We start from the raw sequence: 25658 nt of genomic DNA, 5'->3' as shown, positions 1-25658 counted from the left end.
CACACATCACACACCGTTTCTCCGAAGAGATAAGCCATAAGCAGAGAGGGTGAACCATCACTCAACTCTGTCTTTTATCTGGTACGATAAATAAACCACTACTTACCTTGGTACTAACTTCTTCCTTCATTCAAATTCATAGGTACATCGTCTCACCTGCTTTTTTCTGTTATTCTGATTTGTCACAAAACAAAATTCAAATCATAGCAAATTTAAAATTACGACAAACTTTTTACCTAACTTTTTTACAGCCGCGCGTTTTGAATTTTGTGGTATACGTATTACCTAACTGCCGCACTTATAGGCGCAACTTATGAAAATTACTTCGTTTCAACTTAATGACTAAATGAAACAATTTTTTAAGCCGGGAGAGATGATAAAAGAAGCTTTGAAATTCAATTTTAATTAAATAAAAACTTAAAATTTCCTTTACAAAACGATCCCTTTGCTTCAATTCCAAATGTTTTCAGTAAGGTTTGACGTTAGCAAAAGTTTCATTTCAATCTAAATACGCATAAATGACTTATAACCCAAACTAAGAATCTAAAAATCTATATTGTGCATGTAAATAATTGTTTTATGTAATAATTTTTGAAACGAAGTGTAATCTGCGCCTAAAAGTGCAGTAGTTAGGGAAATAATTACACGTTTTATGCACATCCCTAGTTTTCCATAATTTTTCATTCTTTATATATCTTTTATCAACAAAGTTTGTTTAAAAAAAGTTGTAATATACATATATTATGTATAATATTTGCGTGCACCTATATAATAGAGAGGTGTACTTTTACGAACACGGTCAAGTTGCTCGAGCTGTCATGTCGGTGTTTCTATGGCGAGAACAATGGCAGTCACTAGAGAAAAAGAAAATAGTACTAGACCTAGAATAATGTGTACTAGGAGATTCAATGGAAACATACCCACTTTGTCTTTTAATAGTGATAATATGTCGACGTCGACGGACAGCGAGGATCTGGCAGATCCGATGACGTACGAACTAAGAAATATCCAGAGCATAATCAACGTGACTCGGGAAAATATAGATGCGCTGAACGCCAAGTTTGCCGACTTCCCGCATCCACCGTCCATGTATCTGACGGAGTATCAGGAGCTGACCTCCAAGCTACACAACCTGGAGCTAGAGGAGCACAAACTCATAGAGCAAATACAGACTGAATCTCCCGACAGAAATGACGATAGTTATTCTTTTCAAGACGAGAGCGTTAAGAAGTACGACACCCTGACGAGGCAGCCTAAGGTGTTTCTTCGGGCGCATCTGCCTAACCAGCAGAGGACGAGCGTGCAGGTCAAGGAGGGAGTCACCTTGCGCGAGGCCCTCTGCAAGGCTCTGAAGCTGAGGAATCTCACTTGTGAGATGTGTGAAGTGGTTCGCGGTGAGCACGCGAGGGACGACTATCCTATCCCTTGGGATGTCGACATCACCCTCATTGATGCAGAAGAGGTGAGTCTAACCAACCTACTCCAAGGTGACATCTATTAAATTCATTATTGTTTATTTACTATGTCGAATGTGAAAATTGACTTTGCAATAGAACTGTTTAAATATTCATTTCTACATTTTGATTGTTTTTAGAGAGCAAGAAATATAGTGTTGTATTAATATTTTGCATAAATCCATATTAATTTCATTACAAAAAACTTTAAAACGCTCTAATGCAATCAATGATATTATAATAATGATATTAGGTACAAGACACATTATATTCATGTTAACCTTTCCCTTACTGTGCTAAAAAAATAAACGCGTTCCGGTGCTGTGTAGTCAATACACATTTCAAAATAAGCGATTTAATCGGAAAAATATGAATATTCATAGCTAATCGATTATGTTTATTATATTTTATATCAAAAGTGATAATAATGGTAATTTAATTGCTGAAAACATGAAAAAACCATCGGCAGATGCTAAAGAAACGTGCGAGAGGTCCACATCTAACGACGGTTCGCGGCCAACTGGCTAGCGGCGCGGCTGGCGGCTGGCACAAACACAGCTGTGCGGTCGTAGGTATCGATGGTCTAAATCAAAACCACAACTGCAGAAGTGTGGATGTCTCATGTTCCCGCATAGCGAATTAAAGCGGGACATCAATAGCGTGTCATTTCCTCGCACACTCTTCGCGTATTAGTATCACACGGTTGATTGTATTGGTGTATTTGTTCCCGATTTTTAACAAAAAACTATGATAATTAATTGAATTTGAAAACTATGTAAAATATTATTTTTTAATTCAGTGCATAAATGTATAACAGAGGAATACCTAAAATCTGAACCCAGAATTTATTATATTTATAGAGTTATTAAAGTTATTAGAAGCAATGTGTAGTAAATACACACCACAGATAAGGAAAGGTTAATCTAGCAAAAAATGTGGCACTGCACAACCACGTACAAATGAATTAGCTATATAAATCTGCCGCTAAAGTATGTCCACTGGACCTAGTTCAGTGAAACCACACACATTGTTTCAGTAATGAATCTTAACTCTATTAATTCATCTAAGAATGTAATGGTACAAATTTCCGCATCTGACATTTTAAATTGTGTTTTTATTAAAAATGTCAAATACCATTGCTCATTTGTTTTGCTGATGAAGAAAAACAAATGATAAACATTAACATTGTATTGCGTTTTGTTTATTCTCATTTATATTCTATTATACAATGTTGGTGGTTTTACAAAATTACAAATATTAACCTCTCAGACAAAGACATTTATTTACTATGTGTTCCTTTGAGAACTGTCAAAACCAGTGGCGGTTCGTGGTTTTTTAACAGGGGGTTCAGAAATTCAAGAGAAGATAAACATATCTAATTAAAATTTACTTACTGTTGTCCTTCGTCAAATAGTCGAATACGGCAGCAGTCACACAACTTAAATAAAGTTAGTGGGAGGGGTACCTACATATTATTGTTTTTAAATCACTTTACACTAGACACAATTATTAGATAATGAGAAAACTTTTATAGGAATTAAATTATATTTATAATTATTAATAAAGGAAAGATCGTTTACTCCAATTTTAAACCACGATGGGTCGCCTCCAAAAACTAAACAGGGGAAGCAAAATAACCGATTGGTTTCCTCGCAACCACATAACCAAGTACACCTCGCGTACCACTCACGTTTAAAAACTCGAGTGAATTTCTCGCTTTTCGCGGCGCAAACCTGGTTTAATGAGAGGTCAGGACGCGGAGGCCCTTTATTTTTAATTTCCAACCTTTTTTCATAAGTATTGGCGTTATTTTTTTTATATAGACAACACTATATTCCGCCATTGTATAAAAAAAATATGACAAAATATTCGCGACAATCAATAAACGCAAACGCATAAATAAACATATACGCAAACGCTTTCAATTTGAAATCCGAAAGAATACCTACTGGAGATGGAGAACTGGACAAAACACAAAATTGCATAACTAGCGACGACAATGGGGCGTTTGCCGAAACTTTCGCAAATATAATTAAGGAATATAACGACTTATCTAAAAAAAAAAATACGAAAACAGAAATCAAAATCGGTCTACTTCAATAGGTAGTAGATTTACAAATGCCATAAGCAAACGGTTGGAGAAATGCAGAAACAAGAAAACAAAAATATGTACAAAAATGACTACAAAGTTAAATACCATAATATAACATAAAAAATAACACTTGCTTCCCTATGGTTCAAAGGTCAAACGTCGGTCAGTCAGTCCGCGAAGTGCTCGGGTTTCTTCGGTTACATTCGTCAATGTTCGGAGGTCACGTGATATCACAATGCGTGTTCGGCGCACACAATTTGTCTTAGTTTTGCAAAGAAAGACCAAATTTTGTATATGTCACCGTCATAGGGTCTGTACCGACTAAAATTCTTTTGTATGAAGAGTTTGGCGCGGATTTCAACTCGCACAAAGTTGGAATATGTATCGTATTTTTCGGTGGCGCGGGTTTTGAAGGCGAAATTTTAATAGAGTGCTATCTATAATGTGCTTATATTATTATAAAACAAGTGTGTTTTATTTTCTCATATTTTTAATGGGGGTTCGCCGCACAAACGCACTTTAGAGAAAACCGCCACTGGTCAAAACGTGATAATTTTTGTGTTATTTACGAGTTTTGCTAAAAGCTTCATAACTCACGTTTTGGGAAACGTAGTCTCATTCTAAAAAATGTTTTGGAAAGATTATGAAATCCACTATCGCATTGTGTTGTTATACGTAAATATTTGCGTTTCTAAATATACATTTTATGAAAACGTCAAAAATATGTAAGAATCGCTTACCATTATTTCAAAGCCGTGAAAAATGTACTTTTTTCTGAGTATCATAAAGAAATAACACTTTATATATTGAAGAAATATAATTAAAAACTATTAGTCACCTCAAAATATTAACCGTCCAAACTAAAATATTTTTAATAAATTATTTAGAAACGCAATAAATTATGAACGAACAAGATGACAGATTCAATCGGCTTAGATAATGCACTTCTACGTTCCATAGATATTCTTGAATACAGACGCATAGCGTTATTCATTATCGATACTCTGTTTTTTAAATCATGGCAATCCGTATACTAGTGATGGAAATAAATCAATTTTTGTAAAATCTCGCGCGTTTACGTGAAAAGACGTTCTAATGTCTTGACCGCTATTATCATATTTACGTCTTTTGACGTTCTAATGTTCTGAGTGGTTAAAATATTAAGATGAATTATTTGTTTGCCCTCCTGTACATATGAAATATTAATGAGTTAGATCAAGAAAACGACGTCTAGATGGTTTGAGCATGTAGAGCGAATGAGCGAAGAAAGGAGTGTAAGGAGAATATATGATGCCAATGTGAATGGTAGCAGAAGTGGGGGACACCCGAGGAAGAAATTTTTTTAATTATTTTTTTATTTATTTATTTATATAATTTGTACATTTATTTATAACAATTACAGGTAATATAGCCTAAGACTTTATAATTGTACCATTTATGCAGTGTATATGCAATGCCAAAAATCTCGCAAATGCGCTATAGGACACAAAAAATAAATCTATTTTTTTATCTACCGCATTCAAAAAGCACGTAGCTCTCTCCACAGGTGAGTTCATAAATAAATTAGTGCGGCTTGCTCTACTATATAGAAGATTGTGATGACGTCCTCGAGAGTGAGACTCTGGTACAAAAAAATTTAATTGGGCCAGTATCTCATTATAAGATAAGTGACCGTTTATTAGTTGGAAAAAATAATTAAGCAAAGCAATACCTCTACGTGTCTCTAGGGAGTGGTAATTGGTCATGCCTAATATATGCCGACCCTCCTCTGGTTCCGGAGGACGCACATCACACATCCTTAATAGTTGAACTCAATATTTACGCCCCCACAACCACTTCTTCACCCCAGACCATCAAGTTATTCAATAAAGTCAACTATGACCTAGTCAATGACGCTCTGGCAAAAACTGACTGGTCTTCTGTTTTAAACGCACAGGACGTTAACACGGCGGTTAACAGCTTTTACCTAATCATCGACGCCTTAATAGATGACTTTGTTCCAAAGAAAGTTGTGAAACCAACCAATTTCCCAACGTGGTACTCATCGGCTCTTATTAACATTACAAAAGAAAAGCTGAAATTCTTTCGAGCCTGGAAACGCCACAAGAACCCACTAGATTACCAAACCTTTTCACTGCTCCGAAAAAGACAAAAGAAAATTGCTACTCTCACATACCACAATTATATTTCACACTTAGAACATTCTATACAAAATAATACAAAAAAAATATGGAGCTTTGTCAAAACGCAAAGAAAATCTCCCTACATGCCGGAACACGTAGGAAGATTTTCCTAAATGGTTTAATGGTGAAATTATTAGTGACCTGAAAGAGAAATGCAAACTTCACAGAAACTGGAGGCGCACCGGATTGATAAGATATCGGGAAAAGTTTTGTATTCTACGATCTAAAATCAAACGTAGTATAAATATTGCGTATAAGGATTACATAAATAATATCGAAAAAAACGTCAAGAGTGATCCGAAATCCTTCTGGAAATTTGTATCCGAAAAGAGGAAAGACGGTGGGTTTCTAAACTCAGTGTCATGGAACGGAAGTACTCATACTGGGCCCGATATTCCGGAAGCATTTGCGAATTACTTCAAGTCAGTCTATAGCGAACATAGTGCAGAATTTGACTCATACTAGCTCAAAATGTTGAAATTTTAAAAAACTAAAACCAAAAAAATCTGTTGGACCAGATTTTATTAACACAATTGTCCTGAAGGGATATGCAGATCCGTTAATGGTACCGCTTTTACATATCTTTAATATTTCACTTAACTCCGGTAAGTTCCCCGACCGCTGGAAAATCTCAAAAGTCACGCCCTTACACAAAAACGGCGATAAATCATGTGTATCTAATTACAGACCTGTGGCAATTCTTTCGGCACCGGCCAAATTACTTGAACTCGTAATACAAACACGTATATACTATAAAGTAGAACCATTTCTCATAAACCAGCAGCATGGGTTTAGAGAGGGCAGGTCTACAACGACCAACTTAATGGTATTTACGGATTACGTCTCAAATATATTGGACAATAACGAACAAGTAGATGTCTCATATAATGATTTTGCGAAAGCTTTTGACAAAGTGGATCACCTCATATTACTGAATAAACTTGAAAGCTTCGGCTTCTCATACATGCTGCTTTTGTTCTTTCATAATTATTTGTCTAACAGAAAACAATACGTTGTTTACGGGCAGTTCACATCGAAACTCTACGCCACAAATTCTGGGGTCCCTCAAGGGTCTAATTTAGGACCACTATTATTTTTATTGTTTATTAATGACATAGGCTGACGGCCGGCATAGTCCAGTGGTAACGCATTGGACTGCCATTCCGAAGGTCGCGGGTTCGAACCCGGCGTGCGCAAACAAATTTTATTTGATTAATTTGTGTTATTTCACAATTAATTAATTAAAATAATATATAGTATATTTGCGGCACGTTCCAGAGTGGAAGATACTACCAGTATCGCCCTGGTGTAAGACCACCATTCAGAATTGAAACGTTGCTCCAAATGGCTTTAGCCGTGTTTAGTGACTAGATCTGAATAGCCAGGTACTTCCCCACCTTCCTCTTTCCCTTCCCCACTTACCTTCAGCCTCACAACATCCCCCAATTGGGGATGCCATAGTCTCACTGGCTCCAGACGGGAGCAGTTGGGACTCTTGTGAGGTATTCACTATAAAAAAAAAAAAAAAAAAAATAGGGATGTTTATAAGATTTGTAAAATTTTTATTATTTGCGGATGACATTAAACTATACACCTGTATAACGACAAATGAAGACTCCATTCGTCTACAAATCGATATCGACGGTATAGTAGAGTGGAGTCATCAAAATAAACTTCATTTTAACAGTAGTAAGTGTTCAACTATGTGCATTACAAGGGCAAAGCGTACTTTATATTTTAACTATAAAATGTCTGGTACCTCTCTAAAACATATTTCGATAACGAAGGATTTAGGAATCACTTTTGACACGCGTCTGACTTTTCGAACTCATATCGATTCGGTGTGCAACTCTGCAATGCGAATGCTGGGTTTTGTTATATGTAATTCGAAATCTTTTACGAATACGGCAGTCATAAAAATGCTTTATTTTACTCTGGTTCGCAGCATTCTTGAGAGTGGATCGATAATATGGGGACCCGAAGATGCCCTTTACTCAAATGATGTAGAAAAGGTGCAAAAAAAGTTTATGCGATACCTCTACATGCGAGAGTTCGGATATTACCCTTTATTGTATCCCTCTGATTTTCTTGCCGGAATGCTGGGGATAGAACGTCTAGACGTTAGGAGAAATATTGCAATGGTGTTAGTGGCGCACAAGCTGCTAAATGGGCACATTTGCAATCCAGATATTCTGGAACGAATTTCTTTTTATGTCCCTGATAATTTCATCAGAGCTAGACAGCACAGATTATTTATTTTTCCAAGGGGCAGGACCAACCTACCAATGATCATGCCTTTGGGGAGAATAACTACTTTGTTAAAAAAATGTCAATCACAGAAGAAATGTGATTCATTTCTTCTGTGATTGACATTTTCAATTTGAACCAAAGAGAATTTAAGACGGCAATAAGCATACTATTTAACAAATCTGGTTAATCAGATAGTATTGATGTATTTACCCGTGCAAATAAATGTATGTACTGACTTCTTATAAACTGTAATTTATAAACTGTTATTTGTGAAATGTAAATGGAATATACTGTTTTTCACAATAAATCAATAAAAACACCTAACATACGGCTCGAAAATCGCACACAACAGTAAGGAGATCACTGACCTGTTTGCTGACTATTTTTCTACCGTCTTCACTGATCATACCCCAAATTTAGCACCTGATGTCAAGGAACCTGATCCGTTAAATAATATAGCCATAAACTCAATTAAAATAAATGAAGACATCACCTACAAATATCTTTCATCCATTGACATTAACAAAGGACCTGGTTTAGATAGTTTGCCTGGTATCTTCATACGTAACTGTAGTAAATATATCACTATTCCGGTCAGCGCAATTTTCAAAAAATCATTAAGTGATGGAACGTTTCCTCATAAGTGGAAATCTGCCGTAATAACTCCCATTTATAAAAAAGGCGATAAACATGACGTTACAAACTATAGACCTATCTCTCAACTTCCTATCTTAAGTAAAATTCTTGAAAAAATCGTTTACGACCAACTTTACCCGACTATCGCTACAGCAATTACACACAACCAACACGGATTCATGAAAAACCGGTCTACTACATCTAACCTGGTCCTATTTGTCTACTATTTGCACAGCAATATGGACGAAAGGGTACAGGTCGATGCTATGTACACCGATTTTTCAAAGGCCTTCGACCGCGTTATTCACTCAATTCTTTTAAATAAACTTACTCGTCTTGGAATACACGGTGACTTATTTAGATGGATTAAGTCATACATTAGTAATCGTAGTCAAGTTATCTCAATAAATGGTGTCTTATCCAAAATAATCAACGCAACCTCGGGCGTTCCTCAGGGTTCTCACCTTGGTCCGCTTTTCTTTAACATATACTTAAACGACATAGGCTCATGTTTCCAACACTCAAAATTTTTAATGTTTGCAGATGATATGAAAATTTATAAAACGGTCATCTCTCTATCGGACTGTAGAGAGGTACAAAGTGACTTAGACAGGCTCTGCAACTATTGCACAGCTAATTATTTGGACCTCAATGTTTCAAAATGCCACACCATGTCCTTCACCAGAAACAAGCATATAATTAACTTTCCCTATTCACTCCGCGATGAACCCGTGATCTCAAAAAGCGAATGTAAGGACCTTGGAGTCTACGTAGACAGTAAACTTATATTTAATACGCACATTTCTTCAATCACTACCAGATCTTACAAAATGTTAGGTTTCGTACTGCGTCTGAGTAAATTATTTAAAAATCCACGTACGCTAGTAATGCTTTATTCCTCACTAGTCAGAAGTATACTGGAATATGCATCGCCTGTCTGGAATCCCAAATACACTTACTATGTCAATAATATAGAGCACATACAAAATAAATTCATTAAGTACCTAGGTTATAAATACAACAATAATTATACGTAAAATAAACGATTTAACGTTCTTATTCAAAATACTTAACTCTAAATTCAACTGTTGTGAACTCCTGCAACTTATAAACATACATACACCCACAGTAACAACACGACAAAATACAATATTCTACAGCAGCACACATAAGCGTAACTACATTGCCCACTCTCCGATACAACGACTTCACACCATGGGAAATCATTACTTGGGTGATGTTGACATATTCAATACCAACTTGGCAAGTTTTGTGGATCATTTAAAACATTTATTTCAACAATACTCCTAAACACATCATTTAAACCAACAAATAGCTGTAATTTTCTGTTTTTGTTTCTTGTGTTTGTATAACTTGTTACATAGCTTTTATCAAATGTAATTTTATTCTTATTTTTTATGTTTGAAAGTATTTGTCAAATTAAAATTATACTACCAACCATGTAAAAGCCCTCTGGGCGTTAAATACATAAATAAATAAATAAAATCTGCACTCTCCAATCCCTGAAATCCAGGCGAACGGTAGCTGACATGACATTTCTCCATAAAATAATACACAACGAAATAGACTGCTCAGAACTTCTATCCCAAATAAATTTTAACACCCCATCTAAAAGAACTCGACACACCAACCTTTTTTACACAACTAGTAATAATACAAACGCTGCAGCCAATTCCCCTATTTCTCGCATCCTTCAAACATTCAACTCAATTCAAACAAGCACAAATACCGATATATTTTTTGATTCTCTCCCTCTATTTAAGAAAAACTTTATTAGCACACTGAATTCGCCCACATAACACATACAACCACACACAGACACACATGCACACGTACACACACACACAAACACTCACACACACCTCTCTCCTTCCCCAGCACACTAATTTAACTTAACTTAAAAATGTAACTTAACCGTAAAATGTATAATATACCTCATATGCATATATATCAGCGACATGTCATTGGTACCAATTATTGTACTAACTTTTATAATTTTGTAACTATTGTCATCTATGTAATTATGTACTGTTTGTTTCTGCAATAAACAAAAATATAATATAAAATATATAAATCGATGGGTAAAGCCAAGGGTAACGTCCATTGAGCCGCGAGAATAAAAACCTTAAAAATTTTTGGCACGATCGAGTGAATCAGATACTTGAGTCGGAATAATAAAAGATGATATGTATGAGACGATGTATGAATGTGAATGAGGCAAGGGGTGTGTGGTGTGACCGAGTTGTTTGGCGGTCCGTCCTCTCTGCCTACCCCTGCGGAAAAAGGGCGTGATGGTTAGTCAGTAAGTAGTTATGTCCACATACAATTTCTTTGAAAAAAGGCATACAAATACAATATTGTATCGGTGATTGAATCCAATACATTTGGTGACAGGATTGTCAGGGTTTATTGGGTGAGGTTTTTCTAAGTCTTGGCCGCAGATGCCTTCGCCCACCTAATGAATCGGGAGAGATGGTTGAGGGAGGCCTTTTTATCATCGTACAGGATCCATACAACCCTGCATACAGAGGCGGATTTGCAGTCTTGGCCGCCCTAGGCCCTAAGGCCCCAGACCATGTAGCCGCCCCTTTCTCAGTACCCATCATATTGACCAGGAGTATCCAAACTTTTCAGTAAGTTCCCAGGGTCAAAACCGTTTTAATTTTCCTGCCATTATCATTCATGGTTCATGGGGTGAGATTTGTCCAGGTCTTGGCGGCGGATACGTCTGCCCACCTGCTGCGTGGCGGGCCGGATCGAGAGAGACTGGGTGAGGGAGGCCTTTTGACCTTTCCAGCCGGACTATCTTGACCCATCGCCTTGCACCGCAGTTGGAGGGATGTATTCATACGTATGTCACTCCTGGACACACTAATCCCCAGATTCCTACCCACCCCTCATACATTTTCCTTTTCGGAACTTCCTATCCTTCCCTTCCTAAAAAAGACCCTCCACACAGCATCACCTAAGATGACATAGGTCGTGAGGGAAAATATTTTCCTCAAAGCCTCCTGTGTGGAATTAATGTAAAAAAATACGCTTGCTAAATTCGCTAGTTCAATTACTGTATAATTGTCGATTGTTGTGCGCTGTGTGCTGTGTGTGAACACGCTCTTGCATATCGCTATTTCGTACGTAGAATATTTAGGTACATGAAGTAATTTCTTGTTATCATCTGTGACTTTTTTGTCACGATTGGCCGCCCCTAATATCTGGCCGCCCTAGGCCCGGGCCTACATAGGCCTAAGGGCAAATCCGCCTCTGCCTGCATAGTTGGATTGCGGACTTTCTCAAGGGAACAACAGTTCAGACCGTAGTTGACGGCTCTTCTTCCGCTCTGCACCAAATCAATGCGACGGGGGTTCCACAAGGATCTGTGTTGTCACCGACGCTGTTTTTAATGCACATCAACAATCTCGCTGAAAGTGCATCAATTCACTGTTACCGTGTGATGATGCACCGTTCATGAGGGTTGTATTTTCGACAAGCCCCCTTACACTTCTGACATACGCACAGAACTTTTAAACTTTGCTCCGTCGTCTCTATTAACACACTTTGATCGGGTTATTTTTTCGCCGGCAGACCGCTGAAAACGGGCGAAAATAAACGTCCCGCGTGAATTTCTTTAATTTGTTTTAAATCGCTATATCTTCGAAAATGATGGAAATATTTTAATAAAATTTTCTACATACTAACTCAGCATACCCAAGCTATAAAATTTCTAGCCGAAAACCAAGTATTATTTCTAATGCAACTTAATAAATCGAAAACAAAGTCATTGTTGGGTCATTATTAGGGTTCAATTTTTTAAGTATAAACTCGGTTTCAATTTTATAAAATTAAAAATTATTATATTTTCGCCAAGCCCAAATCATTATAAAAACAAAAACAATTGCCACATCTCTAGTATCGTCAGAGTAACACATTATAACCCATTCAAAAACCATGTGTGCAATTGCCCCTCGCACGGTACAGCGGACCAAAACCATCGGAACGTGCTAATCATATTGGATATTTTTTAAAATGAAATTTAAAATAATCACTTAGCGTAGAATGCTTCTCATATTGCTCACGTAATATTGTTTATTGTTTTTCACCATACACTATTAGGTTTAAGTTTCTAATCACCTTTATATAATCAGTTATAGTTCACATCTAAAAATCGACACTTAAGGCGATGCCATACGTAGTAATGCAAAATCATAGATTCTTCACTTTCACTATGGAATTCAGGCAAATAATTACTAGAACAGGCGGATAAATTATCTGCGACGATTTTGTCATCACTTTCGTAATTTTCAGAATCCATTTAGAAAGTTTTGAAAAAGCAAATATAAATATTATCTCCTCGGAACACAACCGTAGGACAATTTGCTTTTTAAAAACTGGCATGCACTTGTAAATATTTATTATGGTCCGCATAATTGTGTTTGCCGATACCTGCTTTGTTATATGGGCTCGACACTCTCCGCTCGCTCGCACCTAGGAGTTGAGTGGGTGCGGAACAGAGATAGAGAGATTTGTTTCAGGTTTCATGGTCATAAAAACCCTCATTTCAGGAATTGAATTATGTATTAGAATAACAGAATATGTTATCTAAATTACTTATTTCGTTGATCTTCAAACACAAGTTTCAGATGTTCAATAATATAGGTTATTTTATTTGAAATATCGATGTACACAAAAGACTCCAAGATAAATACAAAAAAAAAAGACTTGCATTGCAATTTGATAATTATGTACATATAGTTGGGACCTTTACAAAGAGATTTGTACATAATATTCATATAAAAACATCGGATAATTTCTTCTTTTCTGCCATTGAAATGAGGCGGGCGCAGAAGGTAGAAATACCCTTCCCGACGTTAAGCATCAATCGACCAAACGGGTAGAACTACCCTTCCCGATTAAAGTGTGTTTATATTAAGTGGGTTTTTGTGGATTTCTATTGCCTGCGTAATCAAGCATGCTCGATGCGTTTTGGGTCTTCTCAGGACTTAACAGGAATAACATTGTTGATTTAACACTCAACGTGTTGATGTTGGCTTTCTTTCCCCAGTTTGTAGCGCAAAAGAATTTAATGTTATTATGAACATGATGCGTTGGGCGCCAATGTAACATAATTAAAAGTAATCTAAGGCATAAAAAATAACGATGTAAATCTTAAATAAAAGATAATTTTTCTTTTTCTTCCGACTTAATGTCCGGGTTAAATCTTCCCCATAGGAAAAACTAAACCCTTCCACACACTTTTCCACAAATGATCATCTAGTCAATCCACATTATGCAAGTGCATTATATAAGCATAATAAATACAAGAAAAACACGTCAACTCACCAGAGATCAAATGGGAAAATAATTCACCGACTCCAGATATTTTCATACCAGAGGGTTCGGCTCAGTAGAACTTCTGACTGGACCTATAAATCCTACTGATCCCTCAATATAAATATTTAAAAAATCTTTCGTAATCCTACATGTATTTAAAATGACTGATTTTTGCATTTTTATATATAAATTTTTTGATAGATCTATTACGCCTAAATTTATAACCAGATTTCAAGGTTAAGGGGCACGTTGCCATTATGATGGGATTTAATCCCTCAATGGGTAACATGATGATAAAAGAAGTAGTAATAAAAAGAGTTATGAATTACAACATATTATTTATTTCTACAGCGTACAAAACCAGAGCAAACAAGAGATCTCAAAATATTCATGATTGAATTTAATCCTAGGGCGTGTGCGTCGGACCGAAGGCCTCCCGCATCGGACTTTTTAATAATAGGTAGCAATGTTAAATGGTGTGACTAGAAAAGTGAATTAAGAATAAGTAACATGAAACGTGCGTGTGTGTGACAAAAGTATTCTGACCTGTTATAAAGAGTAGAGGGCGCCAAACATCATTTTACATGACGTTAAATTTAGATGAGAAAGCAATGACCAGCAAGACGAATTATAATATGTTGCGTCATTGTTCCCCAAAAGATCGATGTCTCGGAAGTTCGTCCAATGTCGTTTGTCGCGTTCGCTGCGTCTTCCGGGATTGCGTCTATAGCCGGCGGGAGCCGTAATGGTACTGGCCGCTCGGGCGCGCTCGAGTTGCCGTCTCCTCTCCTCTTGTCGGAGTCCAGTGTTTACACACTCCGAATAATCTTGAAATGTAGCGGGTAGTAAAGAACTGCTACAATGCCCCCTCAGCCAAAAGACTTATGCCTATAAGTCTGAGGTTCGCCTGACACCTCGTGGCCAACAGGCCTTGAAACCACTCCTGCAGTAGAAATCAGTAGTTGCGTAAAGGAGGGCAGCAAGGGGCTTCAAAAATGACGACATGAGTTTCCGACGTCTATGTGGTGGAGCACCTCAGGCTCCAAGTTGTCCAAACAGGGCCCGTCCATTTCAGTTTCAGAAGTTGCCAGAGAAGGACAGCAAAGACGGACAGCATACTAAGATGATAAGTGATACTTCAGTCGCACCAGCACGGAAATGAAGAAGAAGCAAAGCAATCCAGATGATCCTGATGAGCGCATCATGTAGTACGTTGAGGGAAGATGATGATTGACTTGTTCAGTAGCACAGCACGGAGATGAAGAAGAAGCAGAGCAATCCAGATGATCCTGATGAGCTCATTATGTAGTAGGATGAGCGGAAGCAGAAGAAGTCTTCGTGAGAATGTTGGATGTCTAGCCTACCCGAACTGGTCATTGATTAAAGAAGCTAAAATTTATTAAAATAGCAAGCCCTTTTCAAGGAAAGAAGGTGCACACCTTACAAGCAAGAATTATAATATATTTACTAATTGAAAAAGGTGAAGCTCAAGTTGAAAACCTGAATAAAAACTCTAACAAACTGTTTTGTACTAAAAGTGACAGTTGTACATAGGCGAGGTAACCAACAATGAAAAATAAATTCCAAGGCCCAAAAAAAAATATAATAGTAAAACGTCATGATGACAAATGCAATTAATATTCAAAGGAAAATTTTCTTAAATAAGAAGAATTTACCGTAATATCGAAGATAACAGCTAAATAGTGTATAACCATACAAGTGAATGAAGCTAATAATCAAACCAAAAGCAATGGTAATTAAAAGTTTTGCACTACTTGACAATAGATGGCAGTAGTGTAGAAATAAATTTTAGATAGAAAATCAATAAATTTTCTTGTTAAAAAAATATTGAATAAAAATCTAGAGTTTATAGAGAAATTATATTGAAATTAATCTAATCATAATTATTTTATTTTCAAGCACATATTCTTCCGTCACAGAGCGAACCAGTGAATGACTGAAGAATACCGTAGAAAATTGACGAAACAAAACACAAAACATGAAATACGTAAACATATACATGACATAACAAATACATAAAATATGTCTGTTATCAGCCGATCAGCTATCATGGTTTTTTTATCTATTATGAGCTGAATAAGCTATCATGGTATTGTATCTATTGTGAGCTGAATAAGCTATCATGGTATTGTATCTATTATGAGCTGAATAAGCTATCATGGTATATGTTAAAGCTAAAAGCTTGTAACATGGGTGTTATCACAAAACGAACCCAGTTATGGTGTATTAGAGCGCATTATTTGCAGACTCAACCATATATGAGAACCAAATCCTCAATAATCGAAATAAACCAACACAAGTACATACACCGACAACACAAGACAGGACGTCATAATGTTCACCTTACTAAAAAAAAATTAAAAGAATTCAGAACAAAAGAATATTGTTAAAATATGAATTCTTGTAAACGAGCCCACTGATCCGTTTCGGAAAAGTAATAGAAACTCTGACTACCCGTTGATTGTAAAGTTGCAAAAAAAATATAATTCAATAAATAGAATTTTTTAAAATGTTCATAAGAACAATAAAGTAAAGTTGAAGAAAAAAACCATCAGAACACAAACCCAAGAAGTTGAAAAAATCACGAAGTTAAAAGTTAGCGCAGAAAAACCAAAGATGGCGGTAGCAATATTATAAAAAAACCAAAAAAATAATTTCGCAAAATTATTACCAAAACGAAGAATTTAAACAAAAGCGCGGTATAAAACCACAAAAGAGACCTAAAATATAACCATGAGATCCTCTTAAACGAAGTTGTAGATAATGACGTGAAAAGAATTAAGATTTATTAATTAATAAAAATTCCAAAGTCCGAAAACATTCAAAAAGCGTGAATTGAGATCTAATATATCCTCAATGTGAGATAGATGACAAAACTCACCAATTAAACAGTAACGCAAAATGAAAAATTTAAAAATCAAGAATTTACGAAAAAAATTAAATTTAAAAATTAAAATTCCAAAATCCGATAACATTCAAAAAGCGTGAATTGAGATCTAATATATCCTCAATGTGAGATAGATAACAAAACTCACCAATTAAACGGTACAGAAAATTGAGAAATTTAAAATTTAAAATCGAGAATTTAAAAAAAAATTAAATGTAAAAAAATTTAAATTTAAAAATATTTTATGAAAAATAATAATAAATAATTATTTCATTATTAATTTTTAAAATATAAATTACGAAGACAATTTCCAAGAAGGAACTCAAAATAAATGTATAATTTATTAATATTCACTACAAAATAAAATCGGAAATTTATTAAAAATATTTGCTACTGCGTAGTTAAAATATATTATTATTATAAACTCGCCGTTCAGTCGCGATCGGAATACCATGATCCCTCATTATAAGCTGGATTACAAAAACCCGTGACAATACAATGCAGTTCAACATTAGAGTCAACAATATTAATGTTCAACACTAAAAATTCTCAACACTAAATTTTGATGAGAGAAAAAAAAATTTCTACCGCGGATAATTATTATTTAAATAACAGCAAACATCGTGAAATTAAAAATAATAACTTATGAATTATTATTATCGGGATTGTAAAATGTAACATTAAAATTTTAAATAACTTATTATGAAGTTAGTATTTTGTGACAAAAATTAATATGTAAATTTCGAGCAAATGTGCCAAATAAATCCTCCGAAGAGTTGACAACAACCGACGAAATGTAACAATTAAATTTTATGTAAAATTATTACGAAGTTATATTATGTAACAAAATTAACGTACAGAATTTCGATCAAATGTACCAAATAAATCCTCCGAAAAGAGATGGACACAAAGACGAAAAATGTAACATATGAATTTATATGAAATTATTACGAGACTATGTTTGTAACATTTGATTAACTTGAAAATGGAAGAATTTAATTTGGAGAGATTTTCAAAAAATAATTATTAAAGATTATAGCAAATAATTAATTACGTGTGATTAATTCCAATATATCCTCTTGAAGAGATGGTAATTAAAGCACAACATAAATAATCAAAATTTAATAAAAGATAGGAAAGTTCCCTTCCCAAAATGAATATTACAAAAAATAATTTATTAATTGTGTCGAAACACGTCAGCAATTCCATTGTGGTCACCATAACCCGTCGCACATACGTAGATTTTAATGATTTAGACGGCCAAAAGTATTTTTTTAAAAATCAATATAATGGTAAGGTATCTATTTAATTGGCGAGTCAACAGTTCTATGTACAATATAACATCCCCTCCCCCCTCCTTGGAAGAGCGGGAGTCGACTTTGATCAGTCGGAATTCGATAGTGAACAAGTGTGTACGTGTCGGCTCTCGGCGCTCTCCTAAACTTATAACTTTCCAAACGTGCATTATTCATTTCAAGCTAATATTTCCGTTTTAACTGTGATGGATTGCGATAATACAGGTAAGAACAATTTGTTTTCGTTACAGAAAAATTTAATTAACATTCTCTGTCATTCATTTTTAAAACGACAAACATCACTCTGTCAAATTTTTTTTTTTTTTAATATATTTAAATTCGAGTGCCTTTTTAATGTACTTATGAGTCCGTCCCTGTATTAATTTTCATTATACTATATAGTGCATATATGTAACTAACTAATTCCATAAGAAATAGCCGCGCAAAATCGCGCTTTTTTGAGCTAAGCCCTTTTGAAAGGCTCTTTGTCAAATATAGGAAATATTGAGTGTGCGATATTTTGTATTAAAATTGTTTTTATATTTGTTTCAGGTCTACCTACTACCTCGGGTACTAAAGTAGTGACTCGTCAATACATATTTGACCAACTACAGAGTCAAAATTTACCAACTTTAAATGAAAAACTTGACTATTATGAGAATTTTCTCCTTATGCGCTATGGGCACAACAAAGAGGCTAAAGAAGACTTTAAAAAAAGATTTTCTTATGTAAAATCACAAATTAAGCAACGATGGGTAAAGGCAAATAAACACCAAGATGTTTTCCTGAAAATAAACCAATCATGGTTAGAGGGAACATTCGAGATTCCCATTGAATCAGCCTCCTCGCAAGGTCGACCACCCAAGTCTTTTGGAGAACTAAGTGAGCGTAGTAAAAGAAGAAAAACGGAAGAAATAAGGGCCTCCGCAGGTGATGAAGTTATTGTTCACGCTGCTACATCTGTGTTGCAGACAACGGGACATAGGACCGCCTCGAAAGTGCTTAAAGATATTACGAACTCCCCAACACGGGCTAGTAAATATAGAAAAGCCTACAGTAGAGTTACCAACAACGATGAGGTACCTCAATTGACGCCTCTGCAAGCACTTAAGATGTTCGTTGAAGCTGATTTTACGAGACGACAGTATGAGATAGTAAGGGCAACAAATCCACAACATTTTCCTTGCTATGATCTTGTTTTGAAAGCAAAACAAGAGTGCTATCCGCCGAAAGAATCCCTAAGAATTACGGCTACTTGCGCGGAAAGTAATCTACAGTGCTTAATGGATCTAACCGTAACACGATTATCAAAATACCTAGAAGATGTGATAATCCGGCTTAACGAGCAAGAAAGGAAGTCGTTAATGATAATCTGCAAATGGGGTTGTGACGGTTCTCAGCAATCCAAATTTAAACAAATTTACGATAATGAGACTGATTCCGATGCCAACATTTTTATGAGTTCCTTTGTGCCTTTGCGCATTGTTTGTGGAAAAGAAGGCAGTAAAATTGTTTGGCAGAATCCAACTCCTTCTTCGTCAAGGTTTTGCCGTCCGATTCGATTCCGATTTGTAAAAGAAACAACGGACATAACTAAAGAAGAGATAAAATGTGTGCAGGAGTCCATTAAGCAACTGAACAAAACAGTTGTTACGTTGAATGAAGAGGAGTTTTCGTTTGGGCACCAACTCAAAATGACTATGATTGACGGAAAGGTGTGTAACGCAGCCACAGACACAAAGTCAACATCCCAGTGCTACATCTGTGGAGCTACTTCGAAAACCTTTAATGATCTATCGAAGAAAAATAGTGTAAACCCTCAAGCTTTGGAATTCGGCTTGTCAGTATTACACGCCCGGATCCGCATTTTCGAAAGCATTATACACCTTTCGTATAAACTGCCAGTAAAAAAATACAGGGAAAGAAAAACCGAAGAAGACAAGGCATTAGAAGCCCAAAAGAAGTTGGAAATTCAGGAGAGGTTTCGAAATGAAACCGGTTTGCTTATTGACATGCCAAAGGCCAACTTTGGCAACACCAATGATGGCAACACAAGCCGGAGGTTTTTTGAAAACCCCGAATTGGCTTCAGCCATCACAGGTATTAACTTTGAACTGATTTACAGATTCAAGGTTATTTTAGAAACTATTTCTAGTGGCCATAAAATTGATGCTGAAAAATATGATAAGTATGCGTACGACACAGCAAAATTGTACGTAGAACAGTATGGTTGGCACCCAATGACGCCAACTATGCACAAGATATTGGTACATGGAAGCCAAATCATAAAAAGTTCGGGGCTCCTTCCAATTGGACAGCTATCGGAAGAAGCTGCAGAAGCCCGGAACAAGCATTTCCGATCGTACCGGCTAAACTTTGCCAGAAAGTTTTCTAGGGAAGAATGTAACTTAGATGTATATTATAGGCTTTTGTTAAGTTCAGATCCCTTCATTAGTTGCTTGAGACAAATAAGAAAACCTTCACGTAACGCATTTCTACCTGAAACGGTTAAACTTTTATTACCTGGTGACCCAAACACAGAGTCAGTAGAGACATCTGGACCTGAAGATAACGATTTTTAATGTAATTTTATATTTAAAGAAAACTTGTTAAATTCTGTTTCCATTCATTTGTATTTTTTAGTGAATTTAGCTCTGTTATATATTACTGTTCTTTATAACCTGACAAATATATGTATGTTTTTATAAATATATACCTTTCCTTTATTTTAATTGAACTTAGAACTAAAATAACCCCAAAAATAATTTTGGCCGCCTAAATCATTGAAATCTATCTATGTGCGTCGGTCAGTGTGAACAAAACGGAATTACAACTAACCTTCCGTCAAATAATATTATTACAACAAAAAGGAAAAAAATCTCCCAAATCAAAAAAAAAGTTCCACATGGCAGTTATGATTAAATTACTTTGAATTTAACAAAGTTTTTTCAAAAATATACGCGATCAAAACGTAATAAAGGTGAAAGTAATTAGCAAAATAAAATTACAACGCATTTTGCGTGCAAAATGATGAGTCACAAAACAATAATAAACCGTGAACATAATATTTCACTTACCTCGCTATAAAAGCAATAAATGTTATTGTAAGCCGTGTTTTGTGCGGCAGCAAGAATCTAGAGCGGTCCTCGCTATGAAATTTTACCCATATTAGCAACAGAGTATTGTAAACTGCGTCTCGTCTAAACGCATAGTCAATAGGTGTACCTGAATAGCTAGAAACACAAAAGTAAGCATAGTGCAGCGATTAGTCACGTCCGTGGACGGAGTACCATTCTAAATAAAATTATCTCAAGGTGAACAATACGAAGTACAATCACAAAATAAAAATATAAAATAAATAACGAAATTCGTTATGAATCCCGGAGTACCAACGGCATAGAATTTAATGTATAAAAATTAATTAATTATATAAAAATAATTTAAAAAAAATAAATTAATTTAAAAGGTTAAAAGCAATATTAAAAATTCTTAAAAATTGAATACAATTTTTAAAAAGAAACTCAGCCAGGGGACGACGCAATCCAGGAAGACACACTCCAAACGACATTAAAAACACGAAGAACAGGCCAAATACTAATGTCACACATGAAAAAAAAAATCAATCCAAAATGCTAACCTAATTAAAATGTTAAAAATATCCGAGAAAAAAAACACGTTGGTGCGCCATTATAACCAGATTTCAAGGTTAAGGGGCACGTTGCCATTATGATGGGATTTAATCCCTCAATGGGTAACATGATGATAAAAGAAGTAGTAATAAAAAGAGTTATGAATTACAACATATTATTTATTTCTACAGCGTACAAAACCAGAGCAAACAAGAGATCTCAAAATATTCATGATTGAATTTAATCCTAGGGCGTGTGCGTCGGACCGAAGGCCTCCCGCATCGGACTTTTTAATAATAGGTAGCAATGTTAAATGGTGTGACTAGAAAAGTGAATTAAGAATAAGTAACATGAAACGTGCGTGTGTGTGACAAAAGTATTCTGACCTGTTATAAAGAGTAGAGGGCGCCAAACATCATTTTACATGACGTTAAATTTAGATGAGAAAGCAATGACCAGCAAGACGAATTATAATATGTTGCGTCATTGTTCCCCAAAAGATCGATGTCTCGGAAGTTCGTCCAATGTCGTTTGTCGCGTTCGCTGCGTCTTCCGGGATTGCGTCTATAGCCGGCGGGAGCCGTAATGGTACTGGCCGCTCGGGCGCGCTCGAGTTGCCGTCTCCTCTCCTCTTGTCGGAGTCCAGTGTTTACACACTCCGAATAATCTTGAAATGTAGCGGGTAGTAAAGAACTGCTACAAATTTTGAATGAGAGATCTAGGTATAATGCCAGTAGCCGAAATAATAATTAAGAGTATCATTTATTGTACAATTATAATCGTTAGCACGAGACTAAAGAAATTAATAAATAGAAATAATCCCAAGGTGTAATTAACCTCGATGAAGAATTAGTAGGTCGGTCTTATTTTATGTAAAAAAATAAATTTCATGGTGATTTGATGTTAAGTTATAAATTGTAGGTAGTAAAGAATTCTAAAATTGCATATCACATAAAATAAAAGAGAGAAACTAAGGACGGGTTGTTTCGGAGAATTTGAACAATTCATCAAATTTCAACATTCATTTTCGGGTTCTGTGAAAGACTTATTCAAGTTCTGTTTTCATATCATTGTAGGCTAGTTGCTTGACAAAACTGAAATAAAAACAGAACTTGAAAAAATCTTTCACAGAACTTGAAAATGAACGTTGAAATTTGATGAATTGTTCAGATTCTCCGAAACAACCCGTCCTAAAGGAATGAATGCATGTTGGTCGAACGCCATCCCGCGTAGTCTTCTTTTCCGTAAGTCAGACTGCAAGCGCTGTCACTAGAAAACTGCCGTGTCATCTTGTATTCTTCTATCAGCCAAGCTTGAAACAGATGTCCGTCAGTGTCGCCAGATATAAGGCGTCTCACCAATAATAAAAATAACGGGGTACTTGACTATCCCGTTACAAGTTCCCAAGAGCCTAAAGATGCAGTGTTAACCTCTATAGTAATTTGAGTAAGTTCAGACCTAAAAAAAATGATCTTATTTATAAATATGTTTGTTGTGTTGTTAGGTCACAGTGCGGACGTTGGACAAACTGCCGATCATGTCACATATCTCCCACCAGTTCATGCGGAAGACCTTCTTCACGTTGGCCTTCTGCGAGTGCTGTCGCCGACTCCTCTTCACCGGATTCTACTGCAGTCAGTGCAACTACAAGTTCCACCAGCGATGTGCCGACAAGGTGCCCAGCATGTGTCACCAGGTAACAAGACAATACAGTACCAACATGGTTAAACTTAAATTTCTAGGCATAAGAGGACTACTTTTCGAATGGATCAAATGAGAGGAAATTACTAGTTCGAATTGGCAATTACTGTGACCAGTGGTGTCCCTCAAGGATCATTTCTGGGTCCAGTTCTGTTTATTTTGTACATCACAGATCTGTATACCACAATATAAACAGACTCCAGCTGTTTCAATTGTTAAAAAGGGATGCATATACAGTGGTGCCTCACACAACGAACTTAATTCGTTCCAGGAGCAAGTTCGTTATGCGAAAAGTTCGTTATGTGAAACGCGTTTTCCCATAACAATACATGTTAAAAAAAATAATTCGTTCTGTAGCATAAAATATGGTAAGATGACATAAAAAAAAGATAAATTTTTTGTTATTATTTTTATTTAGATACATCTAAAAACATAATGAAAAAAACACACATTTTTTAATTTTAAGAAATAATCGAATCTTGCACATCTTCATCCATTTTCCGCCGATGGTGCAGTGAAAAACCTGTCCAAAGTCGTTTGTTTCTCTCTTTTCTTCAACATCTGCCGGAAATAACGGACAAGAGTATCGGAGTACAGGTCGTTGATCCTGTTTGCTTCAGCGGAATCCGGATAGTGGGCATTGGTAAACTCCTGAACTGCTTTCCATTTGACCAGGATGTTCTTGATGTCAGCAGTTGGAATTGGTTGATTGTTTGATTGTTGCTCCTCGTTATCAGATGACGCTTCCCTTTGAGCATTGTCCTGTTGTTGGGCCAGAAGTGTTTGGAGCTCTTCAGTTGTCAGCTCTTCTTTGTGTTCCTCAATAAGCTCCTCTACATCCTCTTCCTCTACCTCTAATTCCAACCTTTGGGCCACTGTGATGATGTCCTTCACCACTTCTGTGTCATCAACTACTGCTTCTTCCTGAATCCACGAAGGCACAAGCATCTTCCAAGCAGAAATGAGGGTCCTTTGTGACACTTCTTCCCAGGCCTTCTGTATAAGTCGTATTGCCAAAAGGATATCAAATTTCTCCTTCCAAAACATTCGGATAGTCATATTGTCTCCACCAAACTCGCATTCTTCAAACACCTTATTAAAGAGGGCTCTAGTGTAGAGTTTTTTAAAGTTCGCAATAACTTGCTGATCCATTGGCTGGAGAATGGATGTGGTGTTTGGTGGCAAATACTGCACCTTGATAAAAGGATAATTTTCCTGCAATATTTCTTCTAGGTCTTTTGGGTGAGAAGGGGCATTGTCAAGTATCAGAAGGGCTTTGAGCGGCAGTTCTTTTTCCAACAAGAATTTCTTCAGGGCAGGAGCAAAGGTTTCCAGAATCCATTCGTTGAAGATAACTTGGGTCACCCAGGCTTTTTGATTGGACTTCCAATGGACGGGCAATTTGGACTTAATAACGTTATTTTTCTTAAAAATTCTTGGATTTTCAGAGTGATAAACCAATAGAGGTTTGATCTTGAGGTCTCCGCTGGCATTAGACGAAATCATAAGGGTAAGTCTGTCCTTCATGGCTTTGTGTCCTGGCAATTTCTTCTCTTCTTTTGTAATGAATGTTCTGCTCGGCATTCTTTTCCAGAAAAGACCCGTTTCATCGGCATTGAACACTTGTTGTGGGCAGTATCCTTCATCCATAATAAATTTTTGAAAATTAATAGAGAACTTTTCTGCTTCTTTTTTATCAGCACTGCCAGCCTCACCATGCATATTAACGCTGTGGATTCCATACCTTTTCTTAAATCTAAAAAACCACCCCCTGCTGGCTTTGAAATCTTCTTTATTATCTTGATTGCTGCTACTTCCAGGGATGTTTTTCTTTAGATCTTCATAAATTATCTTGGCCTTGTAACAGATAATATCTTGGGTTGTTACGTCACCTTTCACCTGCCTGTCCTTAATCCAAATCGCTAATAGCCTCTCCATTTCCTCGTGGATTGAAGATCTATGTTTTTCATTAAATAGTTTTGATACTCCTTTGGCTACTTTGGCTGATTTTATTGCATCCTTGTTTTTCAAAATGGTGAAAATGGTGGTCTTGTTGAGGCCAAACTCTTTGACGAGGTCACACTGTTTTACCCCACATTCACTCCTTCTAATTATTTCCTGTTTCATTTCAAGAGAAATCACCTTCCTGCTTTTTTTAGAA

General features: G+C 36.0%; 1 protein-coding gene across 1 annotated transcript in view; it reads left to right on the top strand.

Moving 5' to 3' along the window:
• The first annotated feature begins 842 nt into the window (after nucleotides 1–842).
• LOC149415004 (raf homolog serine/threonine-protein kinase Raf-like) overlaps nucleotides 843–25658 on the top strand; it is a 47284-nt gene continuing 22468 nt past the window's right edge. Inside the window, exons 1-2 of the mRNA XM_089643092.1 lie at nucleotides 843–1462; nucleotides 23301–23492. Coding sequence (XP_089499218.1) covers nucleotides 845–1462; nucleotides 23301–23492 — 810 coding nt within the window. The 5' untranslated portion in view covers nucleotides 843–844. The remainder of the gene's footprint in view (nucleotides 1463–23300; nucleotides 23493–25658) is intronic.

This window comes from Hesperophylax consimilis, chromosome 19, assembly GCF_061612785.1.
Source record: "Hesperophylax consimilis isolate HC1 chromosome 19, BYU_Hcon_1.0, whole genome shotgun sequence".
Lineage (NCBI taxonomy): Eukaryota > Metazoa > Arthropoda > Insecta > Trichoptera > Limnephilidae > Hesperophylax > Hesperophylax consimilis.
Note: the sequence above shows the minus strand (reverse complement) of the source record. Positions and strands in the feature narration are given on the sequence as shown.